Below are 16,713 nucleotides of genomic sequence, written 5' to 3' on the forward strand. Positions count from 1 at the left end.
GTTAAAAACCTCTTCTGCTCTTTTTCAGAACTTGTTCTGACTTTCAGTACCTGTGTTTTCTCACTAGATGCCACCCTTCAGCCAACCAAGAAAAGCCTCATCCGTGCAGAATCTCCATTCTTTCTTGGGTAAGACAGACCGGTCCAATGCTTATTTGGTGGTGGAGCCGGAGGAAGACAAAACAACTGATAGGTAGGAATAGGGAGGTTGGGACATTCTCAGTTGATGCATATCCAGAAAAGAAAACTCTGGGTTGAATATCAAGAAAGGGTTTCCAAATGTGAGACTCACTTGTGGAGCAGGGTGCCATAGAAATATGATGGGAGCCTCATTGCTGTAGTTGTTTGACACTGGAATCAACAAAGCTCTGGAGAATAACCCTGAGAGAACATAGACTAGTCTGCCTGAACCCTGAAGGGATAGACTGAAGGTCTGACACTACAGGTCTCCTCTGTCTCTGACTTCCTGGAATCTCTGAATGCCCCTTGTTTAAACCAGGGTCTCCTACATCTTTAAACATGAGAAGAGAGAGGAAAGAGAAGTCCCTATTAAGCGGTTACAATTCAAGTACTTGTCTTGGGCTTCTTTTTGAGAACAAGATGCTTTTGAACCCATAGGCCTGAGGGGAGGAATGTTTCTGAAGTACTGAGCTACAGTCCTTTATTCTCATGTAGCTGATATGTTATGCCCCACTGCCTCCAAGGCATGCCCTGCTTTGCTCAACATAGCACTAGGTTTCACTTCGGCTCATTCCTCTCTCCCCCAGGAAAGTGGGCATTCTGCCCCGGCGTTCTCTCAGTGTGGAGGACATTGGCACCCCTGACTTGGTACGAACTGTTGGTCGAGTTGTAGAAGTCTTCCCGGATGGAACTAATCAACTGGAGCTACAGCGCCCCCCAGGTGGCACCTTTGGGTTCCGTGTCTCCTCTGGGAATGGCCGTCCTGACACAGGTACCTGCTGTGTCTCATAGGGTGTTAAAACATCACCAGGTAGCTTGCTTAGGGTTTGTGACAGCTTCTTGGGACCATAAAAATTACTCTTTTCCGTGCCCATTTATAACTCATCTGTTTGGTTGATATGTGGTTGTGTGTCTCCCTTTTGTGTAGGTCCCTTGCTGGTGTTACACAGGGACACAGCTCTGGAAACTGTGTTCATTTACTCCTGCTGTAGAGATAGAAGGGAGCCTGAGCTTTTGTGTTAGCCTTGCACACAAGTTACTGTCTTCTGTGTCTACATGGACGTTACATGGCTGAGATGGGAACAGAGCCAGCACTCTGGAACCAGCTAGGGTCTGGAAGCCTCTACTAGCCTTGAGATGCATCTTTCTGTGATGCCTCTTCAAGTCCAGAAATAAATCTTTCTCCCATTTGATATAGAGCTGTGTACCATGCGATCTTTTTATGGGTGGTGTGGGGTGCTGCATAATATCAGTACTGTTATATGTAGAAACACCTACATAAGATTCACAGGATGAGTGCCATGGCAAGGAAGTTGGGCACCCAAGGCAAAACCACAGCAGCAGCCTGTCCTTGCCCTGTGCACAGATCCAAGGGGCATATGCCCTTCCCATGCTTGCCCAAGAGTGCATGCAGTGGTAGAAACCACTTTTCCCCCCCATTCCTGTGCCTCTCCAAACAAACCACTTGCAGCTTCATCCTGTGCCCCGTCCTGGCTGAACTGCACCTATTGGTGCCCCTTTGCTTCAGTGCCTGGGGCCATTGCCCTGTTCACTCCCCTTCCCCCTCACTTGCTATGGCACTGCACAGGATAAACCTAGTGATTTCAAAGAGGAATCCATCATGCTAAAAACTTTCTGATCTGCTGTGGGCTTTCTGAGTCATCTCCAAAAGAAAAATTGCACTATTATTTTTATGGAGTCAAGAAACAAGTGAAAGCTAAGAGCTGGCGTTTTCTGAGGGGTGCCTTACCTCTAACAAGGAGTGACTTGAGTTTATAAAGGTTGAGACCACTGAGCTAGAATAAACCACCTTGACTGGGTAAGATTCAGGGCCTGATTAAACCAAATATTCCAGGACCTTTTCTAGCCTGTTTCCTGGAAATGCTTCAGTGTCCATAACTAAGAGCTGCATAGCTATTCCAGCTTCAGATGTGCAGATTCCCAGAAGGTTGCGTTTTTATTTTAAAATCCTTGACTCTGGACATTGTATGTTCTTCTTGAGGGATTTTTTATTTTTAGAATTTATTGCCATGGAGGTGTCAAGGCCAGCAGCCTTCCAGACCAAATTCCTACCACAGGGTGACAAATTATCATGCTAGCATGCCTCAAACTCAGCCATCCCAGGAGCAGATCATTTTTTACAGTTTATTCAGCCTTGAGTCTCTTAGTTAAGACTTACAACAAGGGGGCCACTGTAGGCAAAGCAAGCAAGGGATGGTTTTACCAGTGCAGCTGAGGAACTCTTTGAATAGCCCCATGTTCTAATCCTTTACCATATGGGGACCTGGTGTCCCACCCCTCTGAAAGTTGGCTGTGTTCCAGAGGGTGAAAATTCCTGATCAAGCTCCTGTGAGCCTGGCACCAGGTTGGAGTCATGTGGATGCTGTGGGTTAAAGCTGTGCAGCTCTTGGCAGGCTCCATGGTGTGGCAATGATGTTTTAATGTTTTTCTTTTCCCATCTGTTGTTTTGTGTGTGTTTTTCTTCTTGCTTCCCACCATCCTGTTGCACATTTTTAACATGTATTCACTGTGGGGGAGGTTCCTCATCCTCCACATATATTTGCCTCCCATCTAAGTCTTTGGTCCTGTGTGTCATTGAATAGGCAAAGTCAGAAGGTGACCAGCAGGCAAGCATGACTGGAAGGCTGTGGTTCTACCATCTGTAATTTAAAGCAAGTTCTGCATTCCCCTCTGCCAACCTTAAGACATGTACTTGAGCTTGGAAGCCACAGGGGACTGGTCATGACATGCAGAGGTTTAAACTAGGGTTGACCTGCCAGTCAACTGACTGGTCAAATATTGTCAACTGACTGCATATTTTTTGACTGGTCAAAGATTGGAGGGAGGAGAGAGAGGAGGATCTAGGTAGTTAACCAAAGATTGCGGCGCTGGTGTCATCAGGAAGGCTTTGGCTTCCATGATCACAGCCCGCTCTTTGGCGAGAGAGGCAGCGAGCTGCTGAGAAGAGATGGTCTCCACCTATTTCCACTGGGAAGGAGGCTCTTCTTAGCCAGACTGGGTACCTGCTCCACCGGACTTTAAACTAAGCCCACTGGAGGACGGGGGGACTACTGCCACTGCTGGCCCACTGAGCAACCTTTGCAAAGCCAGCAGGCTAAGGCACTTAAGGGAACCTGCCCCTGCCCCAGCCCTGGTACAATCTGTGGGCAAGGCAAGAGCCCCCAAGGGGACACTTGCCTGCCTGTACACAAATGCCAGGAGCTTGGGGAATAAGCAGGAGGAAATCGTCCTCCTGCTTAACGCAAATAATTACAACATCAAAGGGATAATGGAGACCTGGTGGGACTCTGCCCATGACTGCACCATGGGTATAAATGGCTATAGACCTTGTACAGGAGGGATGGAGTAGATAAAAGGGGTAGGGGTCTAGCTCTCTATGTTAAGGAAAGCTACGCGTCCCTGCAAGATGATGTTGGCAACCAGGTGGATGACTGGAAACCCTCTGGGTTAAAATCTGTGGGGAACATGGCACAGGGGACACAATGGTGGGAATCTAGTACTGACCTCCCACCCAAAGTCAAGAGCTTGACCAGGAACTGGCTGAGGCTGCATGCTTCAGGACCACAGTTGTTCAGGTAATTGAAGTCACCCATGACATCTTGTGGGAGGATCACTCAGCAAAATCCGAGTGGTCGCAAAGCTTCGTATCATGTGTGTATGACCTCTACCTGACTCAAGAAGTCTATGGGCCAATGAGAGGTAAAGCGCAACTCAACCTGGTACTGGCTACTGGGGATGACCTAATCAGTGACCTAGTGATCGATGGGAAGCTGGGTGACAGCGACCACGAGCTGATCACCTTCACCACCCACCGTAAAGCTGGCAAGTCAGTCAGCAACATGGAACTTCAGGAAAGCCGACTTTGACAAGCCCAGGAAGCTTGTCAGTGAGGCCCTAAGGGACCATGACCCCAGGGGTTGGTTGCTCCTCAAGGGAGCGATCCTCAGTTCACAAGCTAATTCTATTCTATCTTGGATGAAAGGCAGCAAGAGGGCACAGCAGCCCCCCTGGCTCTCCAGGGATCTAGCAGACCTCCTGAGGCTAAAAAGAAAGGCCTACAAAGAATGGAGGATGGGATTCACCTCCAAGGAGGAATATTCTGCACTGGTCCAGTCCTGCAGGGAGCAAACCAGGAAAGCCAAGGCTGCAACTGAACTCCAGCTAGCTTTGAGCATCAAGGACAATAAAAAGTCCTTTTTCAGGTATGTCGGGAGCCAGAGGAAAAGCAAAGGCAACATTGGACCCCTGCTGAACCAGATGGGACAGCTGACAACTGACACCCAGGAAAAAGCCAACCTATTAAATGGGTACTTTGCATTGGTCTTTCATCAGTCCCATGGGATGCCCATGCCCACCACGGGACAGGGAGGTCTGGGTGACAGAGATCCCCTGCCCTCCATTAATGCTCAAGGAACACCTTGAGAGGCTGGATACCTTCAAGTAAGCCAGCCCTGACAACATACACCCCAGGGTACTCCAAAAAATGCAAGGTTCTCCACCTTGGGAGGAAAAACCTGCAGCATCCTTATAGGCTCAGCAGCGCTATGGTGGCTAGCACTATGGAAGAAAGAGACTTGGGGGTCATCATTGACCACAAGATGAACATGAGCCTGCAATGCGATGCTGCAGCTAGTAAAGCGACCAAAACACTGGCTTGCATCCATAGATGCTTCTCAAGCAAATCCTGGGACGTCGTTCTCCCCTTGTACTCTGCCTTGGTGAGGCTGTAGCTGGAGTACTATGTCCAGTTTTGGGCTCCACAATTCAAAAAGGATGTGGAGAAGCTTGAGAGAGTCATGAGAAGAGCCACATGCACGATCAGAAGTCAGGAAAACAGACCTTACAATGACAGGCTGAGAGCCATGGGGCTCTTTAGCCTGGAAAAGCGCAGGCTCGGGGTGATCTGGTGGCCACCTATAAGTTTATCAGGGGTGACCACCAGTACCTGGGGGAACGTTTGTTCACCAGAGTGCCCCAAGGGATGATGAGGTCGAACAGTTATAAACTACTGTGAGACCGTTTCAGGCTGGACATAAGGAAGAATTTCTTTACTGTCCAAGCCCCCAAGGTCTGGAACAGCCTGCCATCGGAGGTGGTTCAAGCAGCTACATTGAACACCTTCAAGAGCAAATTGGATGCTTACCTTGCTGGGATCCTATGACCCCAGCTGACTTTCTGCCCTTTGGGCGGGGGGCTGTACTCTGATTTTCTGAGGTCCCTTCCAGCCCTAATGTCTATGAAATCTATGATTATAGGAATTTTACCAAAAGAAATTACAACTTTTTTTGGTAATTCTTTTGACAAAATACGATTTTTATTGTTTGTTGATACATTTCTTAATGGAAAATTGTTTTCTGTATGTATTATTTGGACCTATTGGCAACTTTTTACAATTTTTGACTGATAATTGACTGGTCAATTGACCAAACTTTATTTGACCGGTCAAATACCCAACCATAGTTTAAACCTCTGCTACTTCAAAATCCAGCCCAAGTTGCAAAGACAAGGTGGCTTGGTGCTCTGTGCAAGAGTGCTTGCTTCATTCCAATTACTAATATAATGGGCTCTTAGGATCCCACCAACCATAGCCTTAATGCCAGTGTCACTTTCCAAAGCCATCAGTTAAGTACATGGAAACTGAGCCCCCAGTGATTACAAAGCTCACCACTGATCAGATAACAGCCCTATTCAGTTCAGTTTTGAGACCAGGAGTTTTCAGTTAGGGCCCAGATGTTGGGGTCCTGTTGTGGCCTAGTGAACAGTATGATCTTGGGTAGTTCCACATCCTGATCTTGCAGAATATGGCATGCTCAGAAACTCAGAGTGAATGGGTGTGCATTGCATGGATGCTTGTGTATGTTCTGAGCAGTAGGGCTGTGCGAAGCTTTGGTCCCTGATTCAGTTCAGCAGAGATTCATCCTGATTCAGTGGCCAAATCTCTCAATCCAAATCAAATCAAAGGACCCTTTAATCTCTCCGAATCAAATCGGAACACTCTGAATCTATTTGGAGACATTTGGAAAGATTCAGCGATTCGGACATAGACGCGGCTTTAAATGTTTTTTTCTATATACTTCTTGGTAGCAGTTGGCTTGTGAATGTTGTGATGCTGGGGTGCATAGAGCATCCCACACGAGTGCAGGGGGCTCCCCAGCGTGCTTGGCAGCAGACCCGGAAGTGGACCAGAAATGCTTTTGGTCCACTTCTGGGTCTGCTGGGGAGCGTGCAGGGGGCCCCCCTGTACTCCTTGGCTCAGTGACTGGTGCCTCCTGGGTCTTGGGGGGCACCCGGAGATCCCACTGCGGCTGATTGCTGAGCCAGACAGATGCAGGGGGGCCCCCCCTGTGCACCCTCCAGCAGATCCAGAAGTGGACTGAAAGTACTTCTGGTCCACTGCCAGGTTTGCTGCCGAGCTCCATCTGCCCCAGCATTGCAGCATTTACAAGCCACACTGGTACCTCGAGGTACGTAGAAAAACATTTAAATTGTGGTTATGTCTGAATCGCTGATTCTCCAAATCAGCATCGACTCTTCAGATTTGGATTCGACTGAATCAATTCAGTGATCCAAATCAACAAATCGAATCACTGTCCCCAATTCCAGCTGAATCCTAATCGAATAGGGTCTGCTTCGCACACCCCTACTGAGCAGAGTCCAAAGGTTCTAGCTGAGGCCCATTCTGCTATGTACTCTTCAAACCCAAGAAGTGCCAGTCCTTGCTCTGAATGACATGCATTTCAGAGTATTTCTGTATACAGTACTGTAGCTTTCCAATGCCATGAAAGATCAGCAGTGGGAGTTCCCTGTTACCTAACTCATCTAAACACAGAATTTTTGCCATCGCTTTACAGCATGGCATCCTTGTTCTCTGAGGAACTGGCCTTGCAACATCAAGTTGCTTCTAGTGCAGACTGGCAGGGGGTACCATGAGAGAAGAACAGTTGGACTGAAGAGATTAGACAATGGCCTGCTGGCAACGGAAAGCATTTGTGCATTGTTAGCAACAAAAGGAGCTGCAAGAAGGGTGGGAGTTGGAGCAGGGATGCTTTCTGCTTAGTTCTGGTCCCTTGAGCATGCTCTCTGTTTGCTTTTTAGGCATCTACGTCCAGGAGATGACAGATGCCAGCACAGCAAAGCTGTATGCAGGACTCCTTGGCATAGGGGATGAGATCCTAGAGGTGAATGGTGCCACAGTCACTGGGCTTGGTTTGGCCCACATCAACAAACTGTTATTGCAGGCCAACACCCTGACCCTCAGAGTGCTGAAGCACAGACCCATCAGGCGGTAGTGTGGAAGACTCAAGAGTCCTGTTGATCAGCTCTCAGGAAGCACAGTGCTCCTTGACATTTTGGTGTCTTCACTGAACAAGGAGGAATCTGCATATGGATGATGTCCCTGCTGCTTATTGGTGCCATGCAATGCTTGTAGATGCCCAGTCCTTGCCATGGGACCCAACTCCCACTACTAGGAGATGCCTTTGCGACTTGAAAGATGTGGCTGGTGTTCAGCCTTACCTCCTGAGCTATGCTCCGTCTGCATGTGTTATAACTTTCTGTTCTAAATATTTAACTTATATGAAGTGTCACAGACAACGTGGATCCCTATCCATGGCCAAGAGACTGAGGACTACTTGTTCCATATCTCTGTGGAGCAGCTGGTGCATGGTGCAGCCTAAAGCTATCTCTAGCTCCTAGGAAATATGAGAAGTGCCCTGCAGGCTGTGTGAATGCACCTGACTTATCTTTGCAGAGTATTAACAGCAGGGGTGCTGTACCCCAGACTGCTGGGCAGCAGTCAGCAACTGAGCTGTTTCTGTGCAATATTTTGCTCCCCAGCACTGGGGAGCTGGTAGGTTTGATTTCTTCCCTCTGTCCACACAACAATGGACACATTTGGGGGAAGGATTGAGACCCAGTGTCTCAATGCCTGTGGTTTCCAGTGGCTAGCCAGCAGGGGGTGCTGCTTGACCAGTTTATTTTTCAGACCCCACTTTGCTGGCCACTGGGTAGCACCTGCTGCTGGTGTTTACAGCCAGGAAGAGCTAGGCCATCAGCTGTGCAGTGAGAGCTGCCATACCTCTCATCACATTTGTGTTTGTGGTCAGGTTGCAGTTACTCCATCATGGAACCTCCTATTAAAGAGCCCCAAATCTTTCTTGTGGACCAGCTTAAGTTGAGATGAAGGCCCATTTTATTCCTGGGCTAACTCACACTGGAGAAATAAATGGCATGGCATGGTACCTTTCTAGCCCAGCCCAGCTTAGCTAAGTGGCAAATTACTGTTTAAACAGTGTTGGAGACCTCTATACTTGATCGATGGGTTTCATTTAAATTATTAAAACTTTCTGATGAAAACTCCCTGTGTCCTTTACTCTGCATTATTGAAGCAGTGTGTATGTGGCAGGGGGATGGGTGGGAATGGGAACAGTAGGGGTGGGGGGGCTGGCCTGTTAGCCTTGGGATGAAGAATTGATATACCCTATGTGCAATGTGGTCAGGACTGTGTTGTGGAGGTCAACAGTCCCCGATCAGGAGGTTATGGACAGGGACAACTGGTACTGGTATCTTTCAAAGAAAGACCTTCCACAGCTGGGAAGGACCTCCTGGCCAGTGTTTGTGAGTGGCTGGTGGCTGGGATAGGTAGATCTAGAAGATGGAAGGCAAGACAATTGGGTCCAGGTTGGGAGGGCTACAGACCAGTTGGAGGGCTGAAGGCACAGGCAGGTTAAGAGCCACTCGGGGTGATGGGAGGTGATGGTGTGTAGGGGTCTGTGTCAGTAGTGACTCAGGGCTACTCGTTAACCTCAGAGAGCATCTAGCAACTGAGCACTGTTAAAATGTAGAAACCATTATCCTAACCAGACAGTGGCCATGGTGATGCAAGTCCCTGTGAAGAGCAGTGTTGTGGTGGTTGGGCTGACAGGCACACCGCAATGATGAGGGAGTTTGCTTTTGGGGCTTGAAGACCTGTCAGCAGTCAAGAGCAAAGAGGAGGTGAAGTTTGAAGGAGGGAGACCATTTGTGCCAGAACCTTACCACTGCCACTGAATGCTTGTGCATGGACATGATGGTGGGACCTAGGATGCTAGAATCAGAAAAGACCTGGGCCCTGTTGGCTATGTCAGATTTAAGGGCAGGTGAGATGCAGAAGTTAATGGACTGTGCTGTGTTCTGAGCTGGTCCAGTAAGATACCATTTAAAAGCACAGCCTACGGGAGGGAGAGTCCAGGAGGGGGAGAGCTGGTTTTGGAAACAAGGGGAACAAAGGCCTGTATGAAGCAATGGGTCTTTGGTTCATAGGGACAGAGTAAGGCAAAGGGATGTAGAAAGAAGAGGAAGTGACTAAAGTTTTTTCTCATTAAGGTATCAGAAGAGATTAGAGCAGAGCTAAAACCTGTGCCTGAAAGGATGGGAAATTCCAGGCACACTGCACATTCCCACTTAGCACAGCTCCGACTGACGTGCATGCCCTTTGTTCTGCATTGACTTGAGACTTTGCTTTCCTGAGAACAGCTTGAAACACTGCTTGCCTGGGAGTTTGCTTTCTGTCTCTGAGTTACTATTATTTTGAATGCTAACCTTCTTATTGAGAAGCACTGTGCAGGTAATGCTGCAGACTTGATGACTTTATCCTGCTCTATTCTCCACAGGGGAGCAAGGAAGGCTGCCACGGAGCATGCTTCATTGCACAGTTACAAGGTAATACTTTTTGCTGCAGAAAACTATGGCAGAGAAGAAGGGACTGTCTGGAGCAGGGTGAGAGATGTGAACTGGGAACCTGAGTTAAAAGCATCAACCACACCAGATGATAATGACTGAATTTGTTATCATTGGATAGCTAGTTTGTGGGCTTAGCCAATTCTGCATCACACATCCATCACCACAACTTGCCCCAGGGTCGGAGGCCAAAAGTAGGATGGGCCATGAACAGATTGACTTTTATTAGTAGATGTTTTGGATGGGGAATCCAGGAAAAAGATGACAAAGTTGAGATGGAAATACAAAGCGCCCGAGCGAGGGACTAACAATCGAGGGATGGGGGAGAGGAGGGGAACGCGACTAGGTTACATACCATACAATGTTAGCCAAGTAAGCCCGGGGGTGGGGGGATGTGGAAGGGGGAGGGGGGGTCACGACGCTGAGAGGGAAAGGAGATAGATACACACGTACCCGTTACAGTGGTCCGTGATGTTGAAGGAAGTGGCTCCGAGTGAGCGTCTCAGTCCATAGAGTCCGATCGCGGGGGTCCTCTTCGGGTGGGGCGGGGTCGTCCGTGGCGGCGAAGTCCTCTCGACGTGAAGCAAAGCGGTGGGGGGGGCGGTTCAGACGGCGGTGTCCTCTGGGTCCGGTCCGGCGGCGGCTGGTCTGGAGGGGTTGATGTACTGGCGGTGGCCCGTGATGTGCTCCACGTAGATGTCGCAGGACCAGCGGATGGTGTCGGACACCATGAGGCAGCGCATCAGCTTGACGTAGCGGCAGGCGCGGAGGATGCTCTCGTTGCTGGGGTCCCACACTCCTCTCTTAGCCCTAAGCATTGCCCAGTGGGTCAGGGTTGATGAAGCCCATGAACATGGGAAGCATGCACTATTTTGTAGAGGAGTGAAGGGATGATCTTGCACTTTCACAATGTATATTTTTAAATATCTATAATGAGACCTATGGGAAAATAGCCTTTACCACTCTGGTTGGCATCACAGTTTGTTGTAATAAGAGACATTAATCTTTTTCCCTGAAAATATTATTAGCACAATGAAGTGAACAGTAGGGCCCCAGCGGTCAGAGCCAGAGGATGTTGGTGGCAGATGGATAGCCCTGGGCTCCAGGTGCTGCCTCTTGAAAGGAAACTTTGTGTGGCTGTTTGTAGTGAGGGTGCAGCCTGATTTAACCCTAACACACCCTCCTCCAGTGGCAGGCTGTCCTGAGCAGCCGTTGTGGCCCATGTGTGCTGTAATTGCTGCTTGGCCAGGACTGTGGTCTTCTTGCTCCGCTTTCTCAGTTTGAATGGTTGGTGTGAGGTGACCTGCAAAGGGAATTTAAAAAGAAGATGAGGTGGGGGAGAGGCTGTGCCTCTTTCATTGCTGCTCAATTTCTTTTCCTTCTGAAACAGTAGGAAGGCAGGCAGTGTCTCCTGTGGTTATTTTTTATTTCTTTCCCAGAAGGCCTGTGGTGGGAGTCAGGGGGGAGACTCTCTTACCCTTTGCTGATGACAGTGGGGTGAAATCTCTAGCAGGAGCTCTAGGCAGTCGACATGCTAACAAACAAGTCGACAAACAAGCTTGAAAACACCAAACCAAAAATGCCTCATCCTCTCAACCGCTCAGGTCTGGTTTTTTGCAATACCCTAAATCCAGCTGATTCCTCAGCTGTTTGTAGAGTTCCAGGATTAAAGACCCTGACTTTCTGATTCAAAAAGCACCCTCTTTTAGGGAGAAGGAAAGACTCAGACTTTCTTGACCCCTAGCAAATGAGGGCACAAGCCCATTTCATTTCCCATTGCAGGTCAGTTTTCAAGGGACTGTCATAACTCCTCACAGCAGGAGGATAATCAACCCCTGAAAGCACAGGTGCAGAGGCACTCTGAAATGGTAGGAAAGCTCCTAATTATTTATTAATGGTCTGTTTGCTAGAGGTGCTGAGCCACAAGTGGGAGGCTGTGCTTCTACACACCAGGGGCTAAATGCTCAGCTGGCCTGTCAGGAGGCACTTTCACTTAAGGCAGGAGGTGCAGCCTGCCTCCAGTGCCTCTAACCCAGGCTGCTGAAAGGAGGATACCACAAAGAGCCCTAATTAGATATGGTGATGGTTATTTAACATTGCTTAATAGTGGGTGTGCTTATATTGGCACGAACTGATCACCACCATGTTAAAACAGAATGAGCCCTTCCAAATTATGGAAATAAGCCCTTTTGAGTGCTTTCACACTCCCAAGAGGTGAGAAGGCAAAGTCAGCAGGGGCTGCTTTAGCCCTGTCAGTGATGCAGCTTGGTATTCTTTCTAGCCTATAGGCATCCCCTGTGGGAAGAGAACATGGGAGGTATAGGAATAGTAGTATTTTCCTTTACAGTGAAGAGAAGCAGCAGCAGCTACCATGGTCTGTCGCTTATGCCCAAAACGGGGGCACTTTTAGTCCCAAGGGGTAGAAGGGCAAGTGCATCCAGCACCAATGTGTTACCTAGCACTTGTTTCCTGGTGTTACCTAGCACTTAGTTGGTCCCTGCTACTCTCAAAGCTAGTTAATTCTCACGACCTTCCAGGAAGGAAGCTGAGGGGCAGAGCTATCCCTAGGGTATGGAGAATCAGGGTAACTGCCCCAGGCCCTATGCTTTGAGGGGGCCCCGCAGAGCTGGGCAGGGTGGAGTGGCCGCTCCCACAGGGCCCACCTGGAGTTGGTGGCTAAGCCCTGCACCACGAAAGAAGCACAGAGACCCAGTACCACAGCCCCAAGCAGTGTTAAGGGGGCCCAGTACAGGCTGATCTACTCTGGGCCCCGCACCCCACTAGGGTCCGTTCTGCTGAGGGGGATCACTTCTAACTAGTGAGTGACTAATGTGGGATACGAGTTAAGTAAATTCCCAGAATCATGGCAGAATGAAGATTAACACTCAGCTGTTCTTGGTCCCCAGACCTGTGCTCAGGGCACAGGGCCATGTGGTCCCTCCAGTGCACTTGGTTAGTGGTTGAATGCTTTAGCCAAAGAGCTGGGACCCCAGCAGGGGATTTCACCGTTGGACCTAGTGACATGGGGCTGCATGCGAAGTCCTGCTTAGCGCCTGGGGCACAAGGGGGCCTGAAGTGGGAAGTAAGGAGGCTCCTTGCTGGCCACAGCAGCTGATCCCACTGAAAGGAGTAGGTTCTTCTGAGAGCAGAGCTTAGAAAAGTGAGGCAGAGGGCCTGTTGGCTTGGCTGGTCAGACTGTCCTAGATTTTCTGGCTGGCAGTCTGGGCCAAATGGTTGGGCTGGGCTTGTGATGCTGGGTATCATGGAAATGAGTGCCATACAGCCAGGCAGATGCACAGGCTTGGAGGCAGTGTCTGGCCAGAAGCTACTGTCTGCCCCAGCAGCAGAGGAGTCCCTGGCTCTCTGAATAGGGCCTCCTTTCTGCCAACCTCCTTTCAGCTGGCACTAACTGCTCCATAACACTGATAACCTTAGCTACGTGCCAGCCCCCACATAGATGCTAGGAGCCTGGGCATAGAGCGACTCCAATGCTTGGCATCTCCCCTTCCCCTGCAGCAGGTGGAGGTGACTGGTTCAGTTCAAACCTCCCCCCACCTTCCTCTCCCACCCCTGGAAAGGTCATCTGTGTTCCACTGGAAGCACAGCCTACAGCAGCAGCAGGATGCTGTAGCAGGGTAGCCAGCCTTGATGCCACGCTCACATGCTTTGCAGGCTCCGAACGGCTCTGGGATGGCAGCCAAGACGTGAAGACACCTGCCCAGCTCCAGCTCTTTGTTAGGTCTTCCAGCCGCCTTTGGTTTCCCTCAGCCCCACCCCCGCTCCCTGGATGAGTAATTTGGCTTTATTCTCCATTCTCCAGAGAGTTTATATTCCAATGCTAATGATCCCAGGGTGTCTGGACAGATTGCCTGGCTGTTCCCCGCCCAGGGGGGAGGGATCTGGACTGCTTGCAGAGCTTTTCTTCTAAAGAAAGAGCCTATGAAGTATGACAAATCACCTCCTCCTCCTCTCTTTCTCTCTGTCTCTCTCTCTGCTAAGACATCCCCAGCCAGAGGGAGCTGCACAGGTCAGTGCAACCTCTGGGGCAAATCGAGGCTGGGTGGGGGGAAGAAATCCAGCAGGTAAATCAGATTATTTAGGGCATAAAAATGGAAAGAATATAGTCCTGCTAGTGGCAGACCTGGGCCAGGATGGGGGAGAAATCACAGCAGTTCCGCAACAGGCATCTTAAAGCCTTTGCTGTGTAGATTCCTTCTGCCTCCCCTTCCTCGACAGAACCCAGCACTGGCCTGGAGACTCTGAGGAGAGAGGAGAGATTCTGGTCCCCACATGGAACGAGAGTTGCTGAATGTGCTTGTGCCTGAACGACTCCCGTGTGAGCAGCTCCAAGTGCTCAGAATCGGGAGACTGATGGAAAATCATGAGGTGTCAAAAGAGCTTTAAATCAATGTTTTTGACTTTCTTCCATTTGAAGCTTCAGGTTTTGTTACAAACTTTCCAACCAAGAGGGCTTATGTTCTATGGGCCCCATGAGCTGTGTGGCTTTAAGGCCACCAACAAATATTCTGAGGTTACCTCTTGATGCACAAAAGATACCAAGTAGATCTGAGGCAAACTGGCTACCTTTTAGGTAGTGTCAGGCTGGGAAAGTTCTGAATGACAAAACCAGTCATTGTAATCAGATTAAATTTATCCAAAAATACAGGCCGAGGAGGGCTGCCTAGTAGGGGCAGCTTCTGTTCAGAATTTACTGGACCCCAGTTGAAGTCTTTGATTAATTAATTGATTGATTGATTGATTGAGAGGAATCCTTGCAGCCAGGACAGGTAAGTCACTAAACAGGCACTCACTCTGACCTGCAGTTCAAGAAGCAAAGCACATAAGGAGCAGAAAAGAAACTAGATTCTAAATTACCTTGTTCTTGGGGGTGGGGTCACATATGAGTTGGGTCACTATGCTGAGGTGGTACAAGCACCTACTCTGGACACTTTTAAGAAATGTTTGGATGCGTATCTTGCTAGGATCCTTTGACCCTAGCTGACCTGCTGCCCCTTGATGATCTTACGAGTTCCCTTCCAGCCCTAATGTCTATGAAATCTATTAAATGAGTTGATGTTTTCAGATTTGGCCCCTGGACGGTATAACAGGCTCCATCCTCTAGATTTGGAGCAGTTTCCTCCTGTTACTGATGGCTTCAGTCTAGGTTTGGATCTCGACTCTGCCCTTGTCCCTTATCCAGTGGCCTTTAAGATCCCTGGGGATGATCTGGCATTCACCTCTTTGGCTTACGGAGGGTGGATTTTCCCCCACCCTCCCCAACCTGCTCGTGCTATTTCTCCATCCCCCATTCATCAGGTCCAGGCAGCTAGCCTGGAAAGGGTGCCTCCGGGTTGTTGTTCACTTAGGGTTGCGTGCTCTGCAACTGGGAGCGGTTCACTTATATGGGGCCTGAAATACTAAAGTAGCGGTTCCCAAACTGTGGGTCACGACCCCAAATTGGGTCACAACATCAGCAGATGGGGTTGTGGGAATAGGGAGTTGTGGGTTGGGAGTGAGGGGCCATGCTGAGGAACAGTTTGGGAAGCACTGTACTAAAGGAAGAGACCATTCTTAAGTATGACTTGGTGCTAATAACATGGGGGCACTGTCAAGGAGCCCTATGATGAAGTGAGAAAGACGCACATACCTCGTTTGCCTTCAGGCAGGATATAATTGTACTGTGACCCTATGGTGCACTACTTGTACCTGACCTGTATAGTTCTGCCCTAGCTCCTCTGCTCCTAAATAACATGGTTGCCCTAGCCCCATGTCAGAACAAGCATGCATCTCCCTCTGTTTCTTTCACTAAAATGTCTTTCATTGGACTTCCTATAACAGATGGATAGAAAAGGAGGCACAGTTCCTTGTGGTGTGATGGATGATTTGGCAAGAAAATGCATCACAATGTACTAATTGATAGACTGGAAAAAATATAATGAGGTGGGTCTGGCTTTGTGACCACCAGGTTGAAAAGAGGCTCGTGTGCAACAAGCTGGCTCCATTTCCTTCCCTTACAGTGCTGTTGGTTGCAGAACACTTCTAGAACAAGGTATGGTCTGGGTGGGTGCCATGTCCATGCCCATGGCTTTGTGGTAGGGGACACATATGCCATCCCCATCTCCTCTGCAGCAACCCACCAGATATCTGGCATAATATGCTGCCTTGCCATTGTAGGACCAAATCCTGGGCCACATCCCCTTGCTATGTCAGGTCCCATTTTCTGCTGTCACAAGGGCCGTGGATGGGTCCAGAGGGTAGAACAGAAACATCTCTGCATAGAACATGCAACCTTTACCCGCAAGACTTTGGAATCTCTGCGCTCAGCATGCTCATTGTTCTGGATGAGGGAAGAATGGAAAGATCCACATTTGGCCTCATCTTGTCACCTGAGTGTTTTACATCTCTTCTCGATGGGGAACCCCCCAAGAAGTAGCATTTCTCAGGTAACAGTAATGCACGTGTCCATGTCCCGGGGGGAAATGCTTCATTCTGGAACTTCCAGGCAAGACTGGGACAGATGTTGAGAGTTTAATACACTTTCCTCTCTCATTGGTGGTTGAAACCTGTCCAATTGGCTTCTCAGGGGTGGGGAAAGTTGTGACAGTATAGTCCCCTTTCTGCCTTTGTCTCTCCCTCCAGCTTTGCTCTGTCCCTGAGGGACAAATTGCCTGGAGCTCTTGAAAAAGCAGGCTCTTTGGCAGAGGCTGCTGGCAACTCCCCCTTGCCCTGGAAGTCCTGGCATTATGTTCCCCTCCTGTCTATCAGGGACAGTGGGTGGCAAGTAGATTTTAGCCCT

At 49.2% G+C, this 16,713-nt stretch overlaps 2 protein-coding genes across 10 annotated transcripts in view; one reads left to right on the forward strand and one right to left on the reverse strand.

The window, feature by feature from the left end:
* Positions 1-8,549, forward strand: part of KIAA1614 (KIAA1614 ortholog) — a 65,591-nt gene extending 57,042 nt beyond the window's left edge. For 6 of the 9 annotated variants that reach the window (XM_090047850.1, XM_090047848.1, XM_090047851.1 and 3 more), the window contains 3 exons: positions 68-192; positions 767-951; positions 7,296-8,549. In XM_090047850.1, the coding sequence (XP_089903976.1) occupies positions 68-192; positions 767-951; positions 7,296-7,489 (504 nt within the window). In that variant the 3' untranslated portion in view covers positions 7,490-8,549. Of the gene's footprint in view, positions 1-28; positions 193-766; positions 952-7,295 lie in introns of those variants that run through there. The other 3 variants (XR_016442394.1, XR_016442395.1, XM_090047852.1) reach the window with 3 other exon arrangements.
* Positions 8,550-10,126: 1,577 nt separating this feature from the next.
* Positions 10,127-16,713, reverse strand: part of STX6 (syntaxin 6) — a 31,725-nt gene continuing 25,138 nt past the window's right edge. The window contains exon 8 of the mRNA XM_090047859.1: positions 10,127-11,220. Within this exon, the coding sequence (XP_089903985.1) occupies positions 10,892-11,220 (329 nt within the window). The 3' untranslated portion in view covers positions 10,127-10,891. The remainder of the gene's footprint in view (positions 11,221-16,713) is intronic.

This window comes from Crocodylus siamensis, chromosome 5, assembly GCF_052110815.1.
Source record: "Crocodylus siamensis isolate JL-2025a chromosome 5, ASM5211081v1, whole genome shotgun sequence".
NCBI classification, from domain to species: Eukaryota; Metazoa; Chordata; order Crocodylia; family Crocodylidae; genus Crocodylus; species Crocodylus siamensis.